Here is a 20,469-nt window from a genome sequence, read left to right on the forward strand (position 1 = left end):
GATCCTCAGCTCAAAAAAAAAAAAAAAAAAGAAAGAAAGAAAGAAAGAAAGAAAGAAAGAAAGAAAGAAAGAAAGAAAGTCTAATAGAATACTTACTGCTGAGCCTTGTTGGGACTGTACCCATCAGGTTCAGCATTGGGCACATGGCACTTGTTTCATTTAGTGTATGAAGTACTGTGGTCATGCAAGATGGCTCAGTAGGTAAAGGCACTTACTGCCAAGCCTGATGATCTGAGTTTGATCCTCAGGGTGCACACGGTGGAATCAAAGAATAGACTCTTGGGAGTTGGCCTCTAACCTCCCCATGCATACGCTCTGCCCCCGCCCCTCCCCCTCATCCGCAGGTACATGCATGTGCATCACATACACACAAAATAAATTCAAATATAATTTTAAAACAAGTCCAAAAGATGCATGCATTGAAGAACTGTGGAACAAGAGTAAAAGATCATAATAAGGGGCCCATGGCATGCTGGGCATTCTTCAGCTGGGGAATAGATGTAGATGCAACAGAGCAGCCTCATGTTAAAGGCATGTGTGTTTCTGGTCAGCTCATCAGCTGGAAACTTCTGTCAACAGCAATAACTACACGGAACATCCTGGATCATGAAGGGATTCTAAACTTCACAAGCAGGAGCAAACAAAAACCAAATTCAAGAAAAGCAGGTTTCGAAATGACTAGGAAGTTCTTTATGTTCAACAATCTTCACAAATTTACAGAGTACAGGGACTTGCAAACATTCCTTTGGCATCAACTGGCAAACGGAGGCTCTGCTTCCTGCTTGCCTGCTGTCAGCCTCCACAGAGGTGTCAGAGGGAGGTAAACGCTTTCAGCCATTACGTTTACCAGGGGATGGGGAGATGGCTCGGGGGTAAAGGTACTTGACGGACAAGCATGAGGACTGGAGTTCAAATCCTAAGACCCCACACAAAAGCTAGACATTTATCACGAACATCTGTAATCGCAGCACTCCTACAGGGAGATGGGAGGTGGGGACAGTAGAATCCCTAGAAGCTTGTAGGCCAGATAACCTAGAGTTTTCGGCAGAAAAACAACACAGAGGCCCTGTCTCAAACAGGGCCTACATCCGGGGTTGTCCTGGGACCTCATAAAGGTCATGGCATGTGCATGCCTGAATCCACACATTCCAATGTGCCCATAACCAAGTCCCCAACAGACCACATACAAAATTTATCAGGATATCTCCAAAAGAGAAAACTGCCAAAAGGCCAGCAAATGGGGTAAGGTGGGGCAACTTCTAGAGCAGGGTGACTTCTAGTGACAGCGGCATCTTTGTGAGTCATTTCTGATGTCCCTTTCTGTTTTGTATCCCTTTAAACTCACGAATTTAGTGAGGTGTGGAGGGGGCATACCTGTATCCCAGGACTTGGAAGCCGAAGTAGGCATTATCAGAAGTTCAAGCCCAGCCAGGACTTTTGCAATCCTTACTATATGTAAATTCAAGGTTAGCCTAAACTGTGTAATGGGATCCTGGGGTGGGGGAAGGCTGGGTGTACTGCTGCGTATCTTTATGCTTTTAATTCCAGCACTTTGGGAGGCAGAGGCAGTGGATCTCTGTGAGTTCAAGGCCAGACTGGTCTACACAGTGAGTTCCGGGACAGCCAGAACTATATAGTGAGACCCTATCTGGACAAAAAAAGGAGGAGGAGGAGTAGGAGGAAGGAGAGGAGGAGGACAAAGAGAAGAAGAGTAAAACAAACTCGTGGACTTTAAGGTGAAAGAGACATCCCCCATCGCCTTGCATCACCACAATGGCTATGGTCCAAGACTGGACTTGCCTCATGAGCAGACAAATCACCAGGAGTGAAACAGCCAAGAATTTCCTCCGGCACGGCTCATTGCGCTTCTGCCGCTGGTGCATCTCCCCGCCGCATTTGTTGCTGCAACGGCACATACAGAAGAAGTAGCCCACCAGAGGCATGAGGACAATGAACAGCAGTCCCAGGATGGCACAGATAAGAACTCCGATCTCATAGTAGACCATCTGCAAAACAAAGGAAAGACACAGCACATGTCACACGGAACAGAAAGGACATGCCACAGCCGTGAGTGCCCCAACATGTGCGCCTTTATGTGTGTTTTCCAGTCAGAAGTGCTCTGTGCTGAAGGAAGTGGAGTACTGAGTTACTAGAATGCTGGCCAAGAGTTTAATATTCCTATCAATTGCCTGGAAGTTACCTAAGGGCAAGGTCAAGTGGGAAATGGTTTACTTTCAACTTCAAAGGCATTTTGTTTTCCAGATGGTTTAAAAAAAATAGCTCCGCATAGCAAGTCATACAAATACAGGATCCTTTACATCAAGAAGACAGATAAGTAGAGATTATGATTTGAGCCATGTTGGATGGGATTGACTAGTGATAATCTCAATGTTTATAAAAGACTATAAGATATGCTGGGACAAAAGTGGCACAGAAATTAATGGGAATGGCCAACTGATGACTGATCCAGCTTGAGACCCTTACTATGAGAGGGAACCCACCCCTGATACTGCCTGGAGGGCCAGGACCCAGAGGTTGGGCAGCCCAGAGACCTAGGATAGAACCAAACATGACTGGCAAAAAAGAAAAATAAAGTCAGTGAAATGATTCCTAATGATATTCTGCTTTATTCATAGATTGTCGCCTAGCCCAACTGTCATCAGAGAGGCTTCACCCAGCAACTGATGGAAACAGATGCCAAGACCTACAGCCAAACAGTAGGCGGAACTTGGGGAATCTTGTGGAAAAGGGGAAGGAAGGATTATGGGATCCAGAAGGGCCAAGGACACCACAAGAAAACCCACAGAATCAACTTGCTTGGGCTCATAGGGGCTCACAGAGACACCTGCCAACCAGAAAACTTGCACGGGACTGACCTTGGCCCTCTGCACATATGCTACAGTTGTGTAGCTTGGTCTTCTTGTGGGACTCCTAACAGTGGGAGCAGGGGCTGTCTCTGACTCTGTTACCAGCTTTTGGGACCCTTTCCTCCTACTGGGTTGCCTTGTCCAGCCTTAATAGGGGAGGAGGTGCCTGGTCTCACTGTTACTTAATATGCCATGGCTGGCTGATATATATGGGAGGCCTGCACTTTTCCAAAGAGAAAGGAGAGGGAGTGGAAGGGGGGAAGGGAGGGGGAGAAGAACTGGGAGGAGAGAAGGGAGGGAAGGGAAACTATGATCTGGCTGGAAAAAATCAAGCAATCAATCAATCATTTATAAAAAATTGGGGGAATAAATCCAAAAATAAATAAATAAAAGAATCCAAAGTTTGAACAAAGTCTAGACATTCTGAGTGAATCAAGCACAAGGCATTTAGCTTTTCTGTGCAGACACTGGGAGTACATAATGACTCCTATCAGGTCATCGGGAAAACTAGAGATAGCGTGCTATTAAAGATCGAGTGCCCAGGCAATCACCAGGCCCTAGCAGGCAGAGCTTTCTATGGCATCCACAAGGCAGACCTGGTAAGTACAAGGCTTGGCAGTCCGTGTCCACACTGGTCCTGAGTTCCCAAGACCCAGCACATTATCCATATAGACTCATTAGACCCTAATATATTTCCATTCTCCTTGCTAGCTTGTTCTTGGGGTAGGAGGAACAGTGTCCTGGAGGATGAACTAATCTCTCATTCCTGTCCAAGCACAAAGTCACTCACATTTCTTTTGTTTGTTTTCCCACTCCCCTTTTGTTTTCTTTTTCTTTTTTTTTTTTTTTGATACAAAGTTCCCTGTATCACAGGCGCCTCTCAGAAGTAATGAATGGTCCTCCTGCCTCCACCTCCTGGGGACTTCAATTACAAGTATGTGTCCCCATGCCTAGTTTCTGTAGATGGAATTGAGGATGGAACCCATGGATTCATGAATGCTAGGCAAGTACTCTCCCGACTGAGCTATACCCTCAGCCCCAAGTCCCTCACATTTCTACAGCATGGCGGAAAAATCACAGGTTGACACTTGATGAATAAGCAAGATATCAATGGCTGAGGTAGGAGTTAAAATGAAGGGAGCAAAACAGACACGAGCCTTGTTCCTGCAGGCATGCACTGGACCTGCTCTCACATCCAGCTTCCTGTTTAACCACCTCACTTTAGCTTTCCACAATCGGATGATGTATGTTTTCTTGCGTTACCATATGTGTGGCAATCAAAAAGAGAGCCCAGGGCCACCACTCCCTCTAGCCTGTCCACTGTGTACTACAGCAGTGACAAAAAACAGCTGAAGGAAACAATGACCTTTGTTCTCCAAGTCTACAGAACAAAGAGCATCTCCTGACAGAAGACTGTGATCTGATCGTGTGTACCCTCTGGCCACCTGCTGTGGGGAGTCACCCACCAGTCCGTGAACCCCTATCAACTGCCCCTCTGATCACCCCTGAATTTCCAGCAAAATGAACTTGGTGACAAACCGGCCACCCTCCCATCTAGCTGGCTCTCAACAGTTGCCTTCCTTGCCTCAATGCCCGTCTCTCCTCTTAAATGGCCTGCTGTGCAGACAGCAGCCCTGTTGGGGTCTGACAGGACCGCCGGAAGCAAACGGGATGCCTTGGTAGAGAGCACTAAGGCTGAAGCCAGTTACATCGTTCTGGGAGCTCCCGGTCCCCTTACACTAGGAAAGTGCCCATCAACATGACGAGCCTCACAGGCATGAGGGATGAACAGTCACGGATTCAAAGTGAAAACCACAGCTCACGGTCAATAGTCAATAGACAGCAATTAACTATAGACCAGCATTCACATATGAGCTGGGATACACCTGACACTTGAATATTGTCCACTTCAATATTAAAGTTATAATGCAAAAACAAAAACAACAAGCAAGGGAAGTTGCTGAGTTGCTGAGGGGGTGTGAGCGTTTCTGTGTGTATGTGTGTCCTTTCGCCTGTCTACAGACATTCATTATTAACTGACTCTTTAGCATTTCTTTGAGGACTAATATCACTAGCTAATTAAGAAACCAGCCTAGACGCTACAAATTCTTACACATTTTGCTGCCATTTCTCAGCAAACAAAATTATTTAATATTTCAAAGGAATTTTAAATATTTTCTGAACCCCAGTAGATAATAAACTCAAACCCAGGAGAGGAGATATATTGAAATATTTATAGTGCATTAGTTTTAGCTTCAAGAAAAAAAGTGTATAAGTTATACACAACCGTCCCAGTGTTCCTGACTAAATATCAGACAGTGTCAGTAATGAGAACACATCGTTTTCTTTCCTTTCCTCCCACCCCGCCACAGTGCTGAGAATTGAACTTAGAGCCTCACACATCAGAGTTGAGTCCTCTACCACTGAACTATATCCCCAGCCCTAGGATGTTATCAGAGTTGATTTCTAAGCCACAGGATTTGGCAATCTGTAAATGAATTTTGATGGGCCATGATCTTTGAGCACATTGTCGATTATCTTGACATCAGACAAAGAGACGATGACCTATGTTAGCTGAGACAGAGACTAAACATGTAACTTAAGCACTGTCACAGAGGTGACACCAGGGAGGAACAGAAAGTGCCGCCAGGGAGACAGGGACAGACATTGACTAAGGACAAACAGCACCAGGGCACAGATAGTGGCATGCAGTTTACCTTCAAAGCCAAGACTATGTTTTCTGGCTGTGGAAATCAAAGCAGTTGAGGAGTTTGTGTGGAGCAGAGGCAGCATGCATCAAAACAAAACAGAAAAGTCACATGAGTCATTAACCATAACCATATTCCACACTGAAAAAAATTCAAGACAGAAGGATCAACATGAGGAAGAAATATAGATTCTTGAGTGTTTATTTGAGAATTAGTGTTTTGATTGGAATCAAGTTCTGGAATTCACATTTGTGTTTTTGAAGGGTCCAAAGTCAGTATGATCATCAGTTAGGGAAAAGGAAATCACAGGGCAGTTATAGATGCTAACACGCTTGCTATACAATCTTCATGAAGCAGGTCATGGGAGGTGCCTAGAGTCCAAGAGACAACTCTTCCAAAGGGTCCCCTCCAGAAGGAAATCTGAAAGTGTTATTTCCCTGTTTAATAGCATCCAATGAAGTTCTGCTGTCTCTTCTCTCTCTCTCTTTCCTCTCTCTCTCTCTCTTCTCTCTCTCTCTCTCTCTCTCTCTCTCTCTCTCTCTCTCTCTCTCTCTCTCTCTTGTTTTTTGTAGACAGGTTTCTCTGTGTAGCCCTGGCTCTCCTGGACCTTGCTTTGTAGCCCAGGCTAAAAGAACTCACAGAGCTCCGCCTGTCTCTGCCTCCCGAGGGCTGGGATTAACGGTGTGCCATTTCTAAGGCCAACTTCCCAGCATGGTCCTGTATTATCCAGTCATGGCTTCATTCACGTCCTCATTCTTCTTGGCCATTCTAAGTCGTTTGTGGTCACTCTGTCAAATCATTTCCTCTCTTCCCTCCTCACTCTGACTGCCCAGGTTGCCTCCCTACTCAGGTCATCCATCATTCCCTGGATGAAACTCAAGTTTCAGCATAGATGCTGCCTCCTCCAGGAAGTCTGGACATTGTCCATCTTTTTTCACACTACCTTGTAGCCCTGAACTTGCCACTTGAAATAACGTGCTTCACTCAGAAGAAATGACTGCCATATATCCATCTCCTGTCATACCACCTCCTAGAGAGCAAGCCCCATATACAACCAAAACTAAACCAACTGATGTGTGAATGAAATAAAAGCCACAGCACAGGACCAGAGACTCTTCCGTGTGGTCCAGAGATGGGAGCCAGTCGGTGATGTAGATGAGCTAACCCACAGAGATAAGAGGAACATAAAGCACAGATCAGTGAAGTTTTCCTCAGGCTGAATTTGCTCAGTTTAGCCTATCCCTTTTGGTCACCTGTGTGAAGGGGAAGAAAGTTACTATTGTTTCTAAATGCCGTCTGTGGCTCTGTCCATCTCCATTTCACTGTTTTGAAGTTTTCCGGTTTGGAAATCTGAACGTATGCCAACTGTTCCTTACCTGGGGCAGATCTTCACAGCTTTGAAAGAACAATGCTCATGATTCTAATAATTTTTAAACAAAGCACTGAAAATGTTGGGGGTTGGGACAGTTCAGATGTACATTTTCCCAAGGGTCACCTGAGGCATCCTGACAAGTCCCATTCTGCCTTCCTGGGTGAGTCACAAGCTTGATACCACTCACCTCTCTACCAACCTCAAGGACCTCTCAATGTAACTAATTTCCAGGCTCCTCTTCCCTTATAGTACATGAGTCCAGGTCTGGGGAAGGCCAGGTACCTGTATTTTAAGGGAGTCTCATGTGGTGATTACAACTGAGTAATTTGGGGAAATATGTCCTCACTTGGTTATTGTGGCTGGTCACACTGGATGTAGAAAGGTCACTCTACTTATAAGCTATAACAAATGGCTAACTCTTTTGTAATTCCTCCAACTCAAGAATCAGCTTGCCTGATCTATTTGACAGGGTAACAACAAACACCTCCATGGACTTAGATGGGTGAATTTTCACCGGTCTCTTTCCAAATTAGCTGTCGTACAGGATACATTTATTTCTAAGTTATACAGCAGTTAAAATCCTGATTCTACACTGTGGTGTCCTATTATTCTCTACTCAATTGCCCATTATAACCATCTAGAGAGTTTTTAAAAATACCAGTAACCAGCCCGCCCTGAAGAACAGTATCAAAGTCTCCAGGGAACATCACAGTATTGCTACTAATGCCACATTGAATCTCAATGACCTTATGGGGAGGATGAGCAGAGAGTAGGACTTGGTGATGCTTTTGAAAAAAACTAGAAGGTAAATGGCAGCAAGTGACATGAGGGTGACCCTGCCATCAGTGCTTCATCGTGTTCCGGATGAGCTGATGTTCATGCCTGATACTGACAAGAGCCTATTCCAGACAGTAAAACCCAATGATTCCTGCAGTGCACTCTCTTCTAAATGCCCTCCAAGATCCCGGGAGTGCGCTTTCCTCCTGCAGAAAAAGGGGTGTGAGTCCTGACGAGCAGTGTGTCTTCACCCTCTGAAGAGGTGGCAAATAGGTAACCGAACCACTCTCAGGAGTCTCCAGACCTGGACCCAAGTGAGGTCATGTCTCCATTCCTACCCATTCCCAGAAGAACCCTGCCCATTTTGACTACCAGATTAGTTAGGCATGCTAATGTTCAAGACACATGGAAAGCAGCAGTCATTGTACTTTGTGCAGAGATGTGAGCCAATCTGGACAATAGTTTGGGGATAAAATGATGTGAGAGCATTGAAGGAGATGCTCTGCAAAGTCCTAGCAGGGCAGTGAGCAGAAGGCAACGGGGTTCCCGCTTCCGCCGTCCCACGATCAGCCCGCCTGCCAGATGAAAATGGCTTCTGAAACAGTTTCCCTCTTTGGCATCTCCAATCACCCTTTTCCTGCTATCACTTATCACAAACTGAGGCTGAGAAGCGGCTGTTTCTAACTACACGGTCTGAACTCATTAGCCGATTGGGGCAATGGAGATTGACATTCACACCTGTGCTGGCTGTCTCATTGTTCCCCTGGCACCGTTCTTAGAGCAGAACAGGAAAGAGCAGCATGCCCTACTCACCTCGCTGAGGGCTTAAGGCTATACCAAACACATTTCCCTGGTTTTTATCACCCTACTTCCGCCACTCTCCATACACCATGTCTGTGTGTTTCCTGGGCTTTACACTTACAACTAGCCAAAATCAAAATCAGTTCTTCTGTTTAGGTCACAGAAGAAAACGGGGGAGGATCAGCAGTGCCTCGTGGACTGGACAGAGATCAGCGAGATCCCTTGATCCTCTCTGCAAACCTAACCTCTCACCTCCCATGACCTGGTTTGGGTCACTTTTCTTTCTCTCTGGACCAGCTGCTCATGGCTTCCACATCTGACTTCAGTGCTCACCCGATCGTGCCCCCCCCCCAGCACTCCCGGAACCACCTTCTCCCCTGCCCACCCCCTTGTCCTCTCCACTTCTGCCAGAGTCACTGCTTGTAGTCAGGCCTTCTGTTCAGAATCACTTGTTTTTCTCTGCTTCTCTGCATGTGGCTGCAGACCTCCTTATTTCCTTATTGCCCTTTGCCCTGAAACCGTAAGATCCTGCCCGGCTTGACCAAAACCAACCTTTCTTATCTACACCATTCCTCTGATTCCACCCGCATGCACACCTAACAGCTGCTCAACAAACCCAGCAATGAGCGCGGGAGGGAAGCTGCAGAGTGTCGAACTGTTCTCGAAAACAACCTCCCCTGTCACTGCGTCTAGTGTCTAAGAATTCTCAAGCAGTTCTGCTAAGGGAGTTTCCCCCTCTTAGCTAAAAATCAAAACAAAACAAAACAACAAACTATTTAGGATTTCTTTCCAGGAAATTTTCCAATGACACATAACTTGTTTTTCCTCAACCACCCATTTTGAAATTTCTGCTGCCACTCAAATGGGATCTATAAAGTAAGACAGTATTCCATAAAAATCCTTAGTCAAAAAAGTAACCAAATTACAGAAAAAAATAGTGGCTGTTTCAAGACCTGTGTTCAAGCCAAACATGATTTTTCTCATATTTGCTATGTTTAATAACAAGTAACAACAAAAGGTTACCTCCTTTGAATTATCTGAGAAGTCAAACTTGCTCTGTACGAGTTTTCTGATCATATCTGCAAATTAAAAAAAAAAAGTGCAAAATTATCTTTTCAGCAAAAGTATACAATGCATACATATAGGTCTATTAAACACACAAATTATTTTAGGCGGACATGGCATCCTTATATTGATAGTCCTATTCCTAAGGTGGGTAAATAATTAAGCTAATGAGCCTAACTGAAGTTGTATTTATTTATTGAGGGGGTGTAGCACAATGGCAGGAGAGGCACACCATATGGACAAGGCCCAGGGCTTATCTGTCAGTAGCACACTGTGGAGGCCAGAGGACAACTTGCAAGAGTCAGTCAGTTCCCCCTTTCCACCAGTGTGAGCTCTGGGAATCACACTTGGGTCATCAGGCTTGGTGGCAAGTGCCCTTACCCACAGGACCATTCCACTGGCCCTGAAGTTACTAGTTTTTATTTGTAACCACAAACACAACTTATTTCCATTATTTGCAATATTTACAAAGGAGTCCTAAAAGCCAGCCTGACCTGAGAGTTGTTAACATGAGAAATCTCTATTCCTGTCTCTAGGCAATGTGTGAAAACTCGAAAATACTGTGAAAAGTTTTCACTTTTCCATCCATGCTCATTTGTGGGCATTTTCAAATTACAAGCTCTGGACCGAAACTGGACAAGAACCATGGCTTCCTCTGAAGCTCCACCGAGGCGTGATTTGAGACAACTGAGGTCTAGACAGTGAGGGACTTGCCAAAGAATCCCACAGTGATTGATGGGAAAGTTAGGCCAGGGCCAGGTCTCCCTTCTGGATGGGCTCTCTCCCATCCCATCACAAGGCCCACTGTCCCTCATGCCCAACCAAGCTTTGGTGCTCCACCTGTTGCCTCACCCTGGCCTGTACCAACCACTAAAAGATTCCCATGACAACAATGCTGTTCAGACACTTGCTGGAAATAACATGAGCCTGATAGGTCTTTCTGGAAAACAACTTTGTCCTGTGCACAGCTAAGCCCCGAACCAAGGTATAAAGTCTGTGTTGTGGGAACAGGACTAAGAATTCTGACAAGCTGAGTCCATTCCTTCCCACTACCTACGGGCTGCCCCACTCCACAGTCTCCTTCCCCTGCAGCCATTCAACATTACTCAGGTGTCTGGTAGAATTTCACTGAAGAGTTTCCATTATTGATTAAAATTTTTAAATTAATGGTCATCTACGTTTTCAAATATATTTACAAAGCTATGTTCACAGGGCTCTTGATACGGTTTAGAGGGGAGTATAGCACAATAGCAGAGCAGAATATGTTCAAAGACCCAAGTCTACCTGCCACCTCCAAAGAATGAAGAAGTAGTCCAGAGGCTGGTTAGATGGCTTAGTTGCTAAAAGCTTACCACACAAACATGGGAGCCTGGATTTGATCCCTAGCACCCATGTGAAAAGCTAGGCAGACTGGCATGCACTTGCAATCCCAGTCCTGGGGAAACATAGACATGACCATTCCTGGGACTCACTGGGCTGACAGTCTAGCAGAACTTGGTCCTAGTGAGATACTTGGTCTCAAAAGAAGTGGATATTTGTTCCTGAGGATGATAGCCAATATTATCCACTGGCCTCCATGAGCACATGTATGTGCATTCACAATCAGGGGCATGCATGCCCATGAACACACACACAGCCTCACTCACCACCCCTAGCCTTCCTATATATATATACATATACAACAATGTGAGGGAGAGGTGGTCTCAAGCTCTCTCACCTACTTAATGTCTAATATTAGGTAAATAACTAATTTCCACAAGCAACCTCACTGGTAAAAGGGGATGGAGAAGTCTCAACTATTAGAGTATAGGGTTAGGCATTAATATCAACCAATAAATTGGTATCCTGAGTCTGGGTGTACTCTATTGTTACTACAGATTATAATCCATGCCAAATAGAATGTGGAAGACTGCTGTTTTGACAGTGAAATATTCATTCAACTTTCCATTGAAAATAAATAAATAAAATAAAATAAAAAGTGCTGTCTGAGAGCCCTACTACATACACAAAGTTGGGTCTTTATTGGACTAAGCTAGAGGATCTCCAAGTATAACTTGGGACACCCTTAGGGTCCCCAAGATATGGCCAGGACTACCAGGTTGAAACAAGATGTGATTTGTCTTTTTGCTAGATTGGCATTTGTACTAAAGTGCAGAAACAATAGCAGGTGATGGCTGGTGACACGGTACAAAGCAAAGTAGCAGTAGCTGCTGGGGATGTCTTTTTGTATGCTGTAAATGTGTTGCTCTGATTGATTGATAAATAAAATGCTGATTGGCCAGTAGCCAGGCAGGAAGTATAGTATGGGCAGCATAAGCAGAGAGAAGAAAGCTGGGAAGCAGAAGGCTGAGTCAGGAGATGCTGCCAGCCACCGCCATGAGAAGTAAGATGTAAAAGTACTGGTAAGCCACGAGCCACGTGGCAGGTATAGATTTACAGAAATGGGTTAATTTAAGATATAAGAACTAGATAGCAAGAAGCCTGCCACGGCCATACAGTTTATAAGTAATATAAGTCTCTATGTGTTTACTTGGGTCTAAGTGGCTGCAGGCTGGAGCAGGACTGGAGAAAATTCCAACTACAAGCAGCTAATAATGTTCCCAGTTACTATCATTCATTACAAAGTGCATGCAACATGCAAAGCATTCTTCATAAAGCATTAACATCACATTCATTAAACCCTGATCTATAAGTTCACATCTTTTACTTACTCTGTATAAGAAAATGGAGACTATTCATGACTGTTCTTTTCTGCACACCACATTATGGTGGTACCAAGTCTTGAGGAAAAAAAAAATGAAAACAAAACACTATACTAGTAGTCAGCTATAAACTAAACTAGTCACCTTTTCATGAAATACCATTTTTTGTTGTTGTTGAAAGAAAAACTGAATGGCAAACAATTTACACTGATTTGGGTGTCTTGTAGATATTTTCCCTAAATTTCAGGGGTACAGCTTGCAGCTTCAAAAAAGCCAGTGACAGAACATGTTGCCAATGATAAAATGGAGCTTTGAAGACAAAATTAGAATTTTGCAAAACTCCCATTAATAAGCCTGCTTGTTATAATTAGTAGACAATATTTAAAATGAAGTACGTTGGGACTGAAGAGATGGCTCCACAGTTAAGAGCACTGGTTGCTCTTGTAGAGGAACTTGGTTCAATTCTCAGCATCCACAATGCTGGTTTACAACTCCAGGCGATCCAATGCCTCCTTGTCAGTAAGTGGACATCCATGGGCACGCAAATGGTGCACAGACATACTTACAGGCAAAACACCCATTCATGTTAAACAAACATACTAGTTTTACAATGAGATATGTCAGAATCAGAAGACTTGAAAAACTCAGTGAATTACTTTTCAGATGAAAACGTAAGCTGTTATAAAGCCCTCTGTGGCAAGGTGGGAGATGGACCAATGGATTTGAATACATCAAAATTCATTCACATCCCCTTGAAAACAACCTTAAAAGATGAGCACTTACCCAGTTTGGGTAATATCAAAGAAAAATCCCCAGAATTACAGGAATGACTAAGAGATTCTTTTAGTACAGAATCCTCCTGCATCAGCCCACCCACACCCATGCTGGGTTTATAGGTATATAAACCATGCCTGGTTTGGAGGGGATTCAAAGCATTACTTTTAAATTAATTAGCAAATGAATGTTAAAAATTCTCCAGCTTAGTTCCAAACTTGTTAAGTTCGGACAAATACAAACAGGAGCCTCTTTATGAACCAGAACAACTGTCAAAGGTTCTGGACTGAACAGGTTGCATATCCCAGCCTCAGGCCAAAGCACTTGCTTTGGACTTCAATCCATCCAGCTACAGCCAGTAAGATACACTATCTCCTCCCTGTCTCTGGGGTGGGGATGTAGGCCTGAAGCCACTGCCTCAATCTGCAAGGCAAGAGACTAAGAAGCATCACCAGAGAATTGTGCCAAATGGATCCCAGGTACATCCTGGGAGTTAGACTTTAGACATCTTTCTAGGATTTCTATATGGAGAAGGAGGTGATGATTCAAACTAGAACTTGTGTGTTAAATCATCGCTGATCAAAGGGAAAGCCTTATTTGTACTTCACTATAAGTATCCATCTTATAATGATATAATATACATGTACAGTATACAATGATATTCAAGTACAATGTAAAGACCTGCAAATAATAAATTTATAAATGTGTTTTAAATTATTATTTAAAACATATTTCTTTGCAGCAGAAAAGGCTTTCCATGGGCACTTAAAAAGAAATCCAACATTTTGTCCCCATTCAGACCATATTCCAGAGAGGATGAGAGGCAGATGGGTAAGTTAAGTAGAGTTCAGACAGATCTAGTTAATGCAGCCATGCTTTGTGGCACACACCCATAATTCCAGCTGCTCAAGAAAATGCGGCAGGAGGATCACAAGTTCAAAGCCTACTTAGACAATGAGCAAATTCAAAGCTATTCTAGGAAACCTTTGGAGGTGTTGTCTCAAAGTAAAAACTACAATGGGAGCTGGGGATACAGCTCAGTGGTAGAACACCTGCCTAGCATGCACAAGGCTGTTTAATGCCCAGTACTGCCCCCCATGTGGTGGCTTTTAAGAAAATGCTCCCCCAAAGGGAGTGGCACTATTAGGAGGTGTGGCTTTGGAATGGATGTGGTCTTGTTGGAGGAAGTGTGTCAATGTGGAGGTGAGCTTTGAGGTCTCATATATGCTCAACTCATGCCCAGTATCTCAGTCCACTTCCTGCTGCCTGCAAAATATAGAACTCTCAGCTACCTCTCCAGCACCATGCCTGTCGGCATGCTGCCATGTCCCACTATGATGACAATGAACTGAACCTCTGAAACTGTAAGCCACTACCTCGATTAAATGTTTTCTTTTATAAGAGTTGCCGTGGTCATGGTGTCTCTTCACAGCAATATAAACACCCTACCTCCCAAAAGTTAATTTCCTGGAAATGCTGCTATTGTGCAAAAGGGGAAGACAAAGGGTATTTTGCTCCAGACACAGATTCAGCATAGCCTGGTGTTGAACACAGCCCATCAGCATGCCAGCATCTTTCACCACCACTCTGATACCTTCAGCATTCTGCTCTCCCTTCCCTGACTCTTCATGGAGAGACGCAGAGCATGAGCACCCAGCAGCATCGCTAAGTGGTCTCTTCTCCCTAGGCCCACATCCCTTCTCTGTACCTCAGGTCCTTTGCCATTAGGCAGCAGCTGATGATATGAATTGTGACTGTGTGAAAAGATGTACGATATGTGTGCCATTTCTGGGCATGGCTTCTTTATCCTCCCACAGCCTTCATCATTGACCACATTCCTCCTCTCTCTGCTGAGTATGATGGATTCCACAGAAACTTCTGAACCCAGGAGCATGGTAGAACCTCAAGGAGACAAACTAGAATCTACATACTACTTTCCTGCTACGTCGAACCTGAGCCTGTAGAAACAAATGTTTTCTACTCATGCCTGTAATCACAGCACTTGGAAGGTGGAGGCAAGATGACCGAGGCTATCATGAGCTAAGCAATGAGTTGCATGCCAGCCTGGGCTAAAGAGTGAGAGGATGTCTTTAAAAGGAAAAGAGAGGATGGTGATAAGGTGGCTTAACAGACAATGGTGCTTACCATCAAACCTGAAGACCTGAGTTTGATCTCTGGGACCCACATGCTAGAGGGAGAAAAACCAACTTCCACAAGTTGCCCTCTGACCTCCACATGCATGTTATGGTGCACACACACACACACACACACACACAAACAAAACCCCACAATTTTAAAAAGACCAATTGCCCCCCAAAAAAAACTCACTAAAATTGAGGCTTGTGGTAAATGGCATCACTGTGTCTAACTAAACAAGCTGTATCCCATCAAGCCTTTCCTCCAGTGTGCTTCTTGCCACAGTTTGAATATGATTTGTCTCCTTCCAAATCTGTGTTGAAATCGACTCCATTAAGTGATGTTAGGAAAAAGGACCTCTAAGAAGCAACTGGGACTTAGCTCCCAAGCACACTTGCTATGAACATCTTGCCTCAACTCCATTCTCTGCCAGCACGAAGGCCAGCTCCAGCTGAGGCCACTCAACCTTGGCTCAGAACCAAGAATCAAACTAAACTTTTCTTAATAAGTTATCTAGAGTGTGATACTGTGTCACTAGCTCTAGAGACCTCCTCTATCTGTAACTTTTCTGCCAGTCCTGACAAAGCAAAGCTGAGAAAAAACCTCATTTCTCTCAGAAGATGGTATAGGCAGATGTGCCGCATGCAGACTTTGGTGATGCCAACAGATCAGCCCAAATGTAAACTAAGACTTCAAAAGTCATCTTCACTCAAGATCTGAACTCATGGAATCATACAAAAGAATGCATTAAAAAGTCCATTGACAACCATAAAAATCACTTTAAAAGATTAGTTATAAAATATTCCTCCCACTCGATTCTCATTCCTGTGTCTTTAAAGCTCCAAGAAGCTTCACCCCACCCCCAGCAGCCTCATACATGCATACACCTTCTAAAGCTTTTCTACCACCAACCAGATTTTCCTAATCTACAACACGTATGCTCATAACCAGAATAAACCACCAATTCAAGTATGTGTGTACTGCTAAATAGTTAACAGTGTTTACCCTGGGAAGATGGCGGGCGATTGAGGCTAGCCTGATTCTAATGCCATTCCCAAGAGTGATGTGCACAAAATGGCCCATAAGATGAGCTATGAGTACCAGCTTGCAGACCCTTTCTAGAGGAGAATGCAGGTTGAAGTCAAGACAGAGCCAACTGATGCAAAAATAACCCCCTGTGTGGCTTATGCATGGTCACTAGCACTTCCCTCAGAGCCTGCCTGGGGGAAAGGATCTTGGATTTCTACAAAAGTAGTTCAATGCAGGTCTCTCCTGTGGTCTCACTATAGGTCTCAGCTTGCTAGGTTCTATGTTGATGTGTGTTGATGCTCTTCCTGACTCAGAATTCTAAAATGAAAACTTCCAACAGGAAAGTATCTCATTACTCCAAACAAATATCGAAGTTTCTGATTAGTTGAATAGGTAGCTTCAGTTTACTATTTATTTTTTTTTCTTTAAGTTTAGAAAGTCAGTTGATGGCTCGGAAATCTTTAAATTTTCATTCAGTCAGTACAGCTGTGTGATTGGTTCTGGTAACTGACAGACTCATCACAACAGAAGTGAATCACACCCTAGAATTTTCGTTTTGTTTTGTTTTGTTTTCAAGACAGGGTTTTTTTGTGTAACAGTCCTGGCTGTCCTGGAACTCACTTTGTAGACCAGGCTGGCCTTGAACTCATAGAGATCCACCTCCCTCTGCCTTCTGAGTGCTGAGATTCAAGGTGTGTACCCCTGTTGCCCCCCTATACCCTAGAATTTTAACTTAAGGCATGCATATATGTATGCACATTCATTGCTTATCATTTGATGCAAAGTGAGTCATCACTGGAGGTGATCAGATAGCACCTGTGGGAGTAGGGAGCTGTCTCAGTGGGGAAAGCACTTTGGATCCCCACAGCAGTGTGTCTGTAATCCCAGTACTCCTGTACTGAGAAGGGACGCAGAGATAAGGAGAATCCCGAGAAGGCTGTAAACCAGATAGCACCGTTTGTGCCAGCATGGACAGCAGAGACCAACACCTGAGGCTGTCCTGTGACCTCTGTACATGTCCCGTATCACTTGAGTACGTGTGCTCAGACACAGGCACAGCACACACGAACAAGATAACATCTTTGGCAAAGGTAGATTAGTAGGCTAGGGGTGTTCACAGGAAGAATGTTTACATAGCGCACATAAGGTCCTGAGTTTGATTCCTAGACCTAAAAACAGGCATAAAATAAAGGCATACTTATGCCACCTGCCCCACCTCCAAACCAGACAGACCCAAGGGAACTGGGCATGACCTCGCAGGCTCACCGGGATGCCAAACAGTGTGGGAGCTTCAGAAGCATTCATCAATCATAGTCGAGATTCAAGGGACCAGTTTACTTGACTCTCTGACTGGAGAGGATGGGCTTTTACTGAACTCTACACTTGCGCTGGTTTGAATAAAAATGGCCCCCATAGGTCCATAGGGAGTGGCACTATTAGGAGGTGTGGCCTTGTTGGAGTAGGTGTGGCTTTGCTGGAGTAAGTGTGTCATGAGGTGGGTGAGCTTTGAGGTCTCAGAAGCTCAAGTCAAGCCTAGTGGCTCACAGTATCTTCCTGGGCTGCCTGTGGATCAAGATGTAGAACTCTCAGCTCCTTCTCCAGCACCATATCTGCCTGCACACCACCATGCTTCTTGCCATGAGGATAATGGACTAAATCTCTGAAACTGTAAGCCAGACCCAATTGAATGTTTTCCTTTAAAAGAGTTGCTGTGGTCACAGGGTGGTGATGGCTCCTGCCTCCAATCTGAGCACTTGGGAAGCAGAGGCAGGTAGATCCTTAAGTCTGAGGCCAGCCTGATCTACAGAGAGAGTTCCAGTACAGACAGAGATACTCTGTCTCAAAAAAATCAAAAAACCAAACCAAAACAAACAAACAAAAAGAGTTGTTGTGGTCATGGTGTGTGTTCACAGCAATAGAAACGCTAACTAAGGCAACATTCTTCCACCCTAATCTCCAAACCTTATGCAGAACTGCTTGTCTCCATCTGGATTCTCCAGAAATACAAAACTATTAAGGGAGGGGTTGGGGATTTAGCTCAGTGGTAGAGCACTTGCCTAGCAAGCGCAAGGCCCTGGGTTCGGTCCTCAGCTCCAGAAAAAACAAAACAAAACAAAACAAACTATTAAGGGAACTGAGAGACAGAGGTGCTTGTCCACAGATGGAGACAGGAAGACAGAGAATAACTTTAAGGTATTATGGCTGCTGGCAAGCCTGAAATCCACAGGGCAGGCTGAACATTCAGGCCAGTATTGATGTTGGGATTTGATTGGTCTCACTCAGGCATTTCATTATGCAAAACTGCCAAGTTCCATCTTGACATAGAACTTCCTCCTTGAGAAGCCTGATTTTTTTTTTTTCTCCTAAGGTTTTCCAGTTGCTGTACAAAGCCCATCTCTATTATCAACTAATTGCAGGCTGAGGGGAAAACGCAGTGACGAAGTACATGCTCAAGACCCAGTTTGATCTCTAGCACCTAAATATAGTCAGCTAATTTTCAATGTTAATCCTGTCTATAAATGCACACAGGCAAGTGTTAGATAAAGTTACTGCATACCTTAGCCTGACTAAAGTACATACAGAAAACTCTACCTCTGTTGGAATTGGCTGCTGGTCGTCATGAGAATAGTTATCTGTAGAGAGCAAAAAGGCCTTGTACACACAGATAAGCACTGGGGAGGCCAGGGAAGTTAAACACACAGCTTACCCCTTCAATGGAATGAGGTGTACAACTGCTCTTCCCAAAATGCCAGGGATGATGTAGTTTTACAACCCGGTGATCCTTTGCTGTCTGAGGAGACAGGCTCTGCCGTATCTCCCAGAATTAATCAAAACTTTCCCCCTAAATCTCGAGCACTGCTTTTAGACCATAAAATCTACTTGCGCTTTACAACAGCCTAAGTGACTTCGATGTTATCTTAGGGCCAGGCCAATCCTGACACCACAGGCGTTATGTTTACCTCAGTCAAGTTCCTAAATCTTGGGCACTATCTCTGAGTCAACAGTACCCATTCTTGTGAAAGAAGCCAGATGTACTTTGCAAGGAATCTCAACGTAAACAAGTCTTAAATTGCTGTACACCTGGGCCTGAGTTAATTGTTATCTGAATACTTTTTATCAAAAATTGTGCTGTGCTTAAATACGTCTAAAGTAAAATGATCTGGGGTAGACTCTAGAAGTCCTGGTCCAGCACCGGTTACAATAAAATCAGGCTGAGCTGAGTTTCATTTCAGTCTCTTCGCGGATCGTTTTTTTTTCCCTGCCTGCCGTGAAGCCTGCAGGGGTATCACCACAGTTATGGGGCAGCAGGTGTGACCAAGCAGAATATCTCAGAGCAGCCCCGTTTCAAAGCAGGAAAGTGAACCATCATTAATAGAAAACTCTATTTTTTTTTAACTTTAAAAATTTATTTCAGAGGCATTGACCAATTATACTCATCCAGAGACGAGATCACTTAGCTCTGATTTGAGAGGATCAGGCTTTTACTGAACTCTATACTCTTCCACCCTACTCTCCAAATATTGTGAAGAATGGCTTACATCCATCTGGTTGTATATGCATGTATGTATACGTATATTCGTAGTATGTATACGTATATTCGTAGTATGTATGCTCACTGTGTGCAAGCAGTACCTATATTGGCCAAAAGAGGGCATTGGATCCTCTAGAACTGCAGTTAGAAATGGTTGTAAGTTGCCTTTGAAGTGCTGGGAATCAAACCGGGTTCTCTGGAAGGCAGCCAGTGCTCTTAACAGCTGATCTCTTGACAATGTGATTTCTCTATGCCAAGCCAAGGGCAGCATCCACATCTCAGGCAGTCCAAGGGTGGGAAGGGACACTCAACTCAGAAAAGAGCTGAACTTGATAATGATCTTGATCTCTGCTTGGTGGGCACTGAGTTCAAAGAAGATTTCCATTGGAAATGACAGAGCTAAAGAAATAAGTTGCTGAAAAGGTTAAGTGATATTTTGAGGAACTGGGGGAAATGTCAATGTCATCTTCCAGCAGTCCTGATAAGTTAAATATGTCTGCCATCACTTACAATGGTGTATGTGTGTGCTACTGGACTCCCAAGTCCTATGGCCAGTCCAGCTAAAGTAAGCCAGTCTGAATCCCTGCCACAGCCCTACTGGATTTTGCAGTTTTGTGTGACGAAATGCCTGGGTGAGACCAACCAAATCCCAATGTCAACTTAACTCTTGGGTTTGCTTTTTAATAAAGAGATGGGTGCTTCAGAC

General features: G+C 44.2%; 1 protein-coding gene across 1 annotated transcript in view; it reads right to left on the reverse strand.

Moving 5' to 3' along the window:
* Prom1 (prominin 1) overlaps positions 1-20,469 on the reverse strand; it is a 100,838-nt gene that overhangs the window by 55,889 nt on the left and 24,480 nt on the right. Inside the window, exons 2-3 of the mRNA XM_059275837.1 lie at positions 9,549-9,604; positions 1,801-2,006 (exon numbers count right to left, since the gene is read on the reverse strand). Coding sequence (XP_059131820.1) covers positions 1,801-2,006; positions 9,549-9,604 — 262 coding nt within the window. The remainder of the gene's footprint in view (positions 1-1,800; positions 2,007-9,548; positions 9,605-20,469) is intronic.

This window comes from Peromyscus eremicus, chromosome 10, assembly GCF_949786415.1.
Source record: "Peromyscus eremicus chromosome 10, PerEre_H2_v1, whole genome shotgun sequence".
In the NCBI taxonomy this organism is placed as follows: Eukaryota; Metazoa; Chordata; class Mammalia; order Rodentia; family Cricetidae; genus Peromyscus; species Peromyscus eremicus.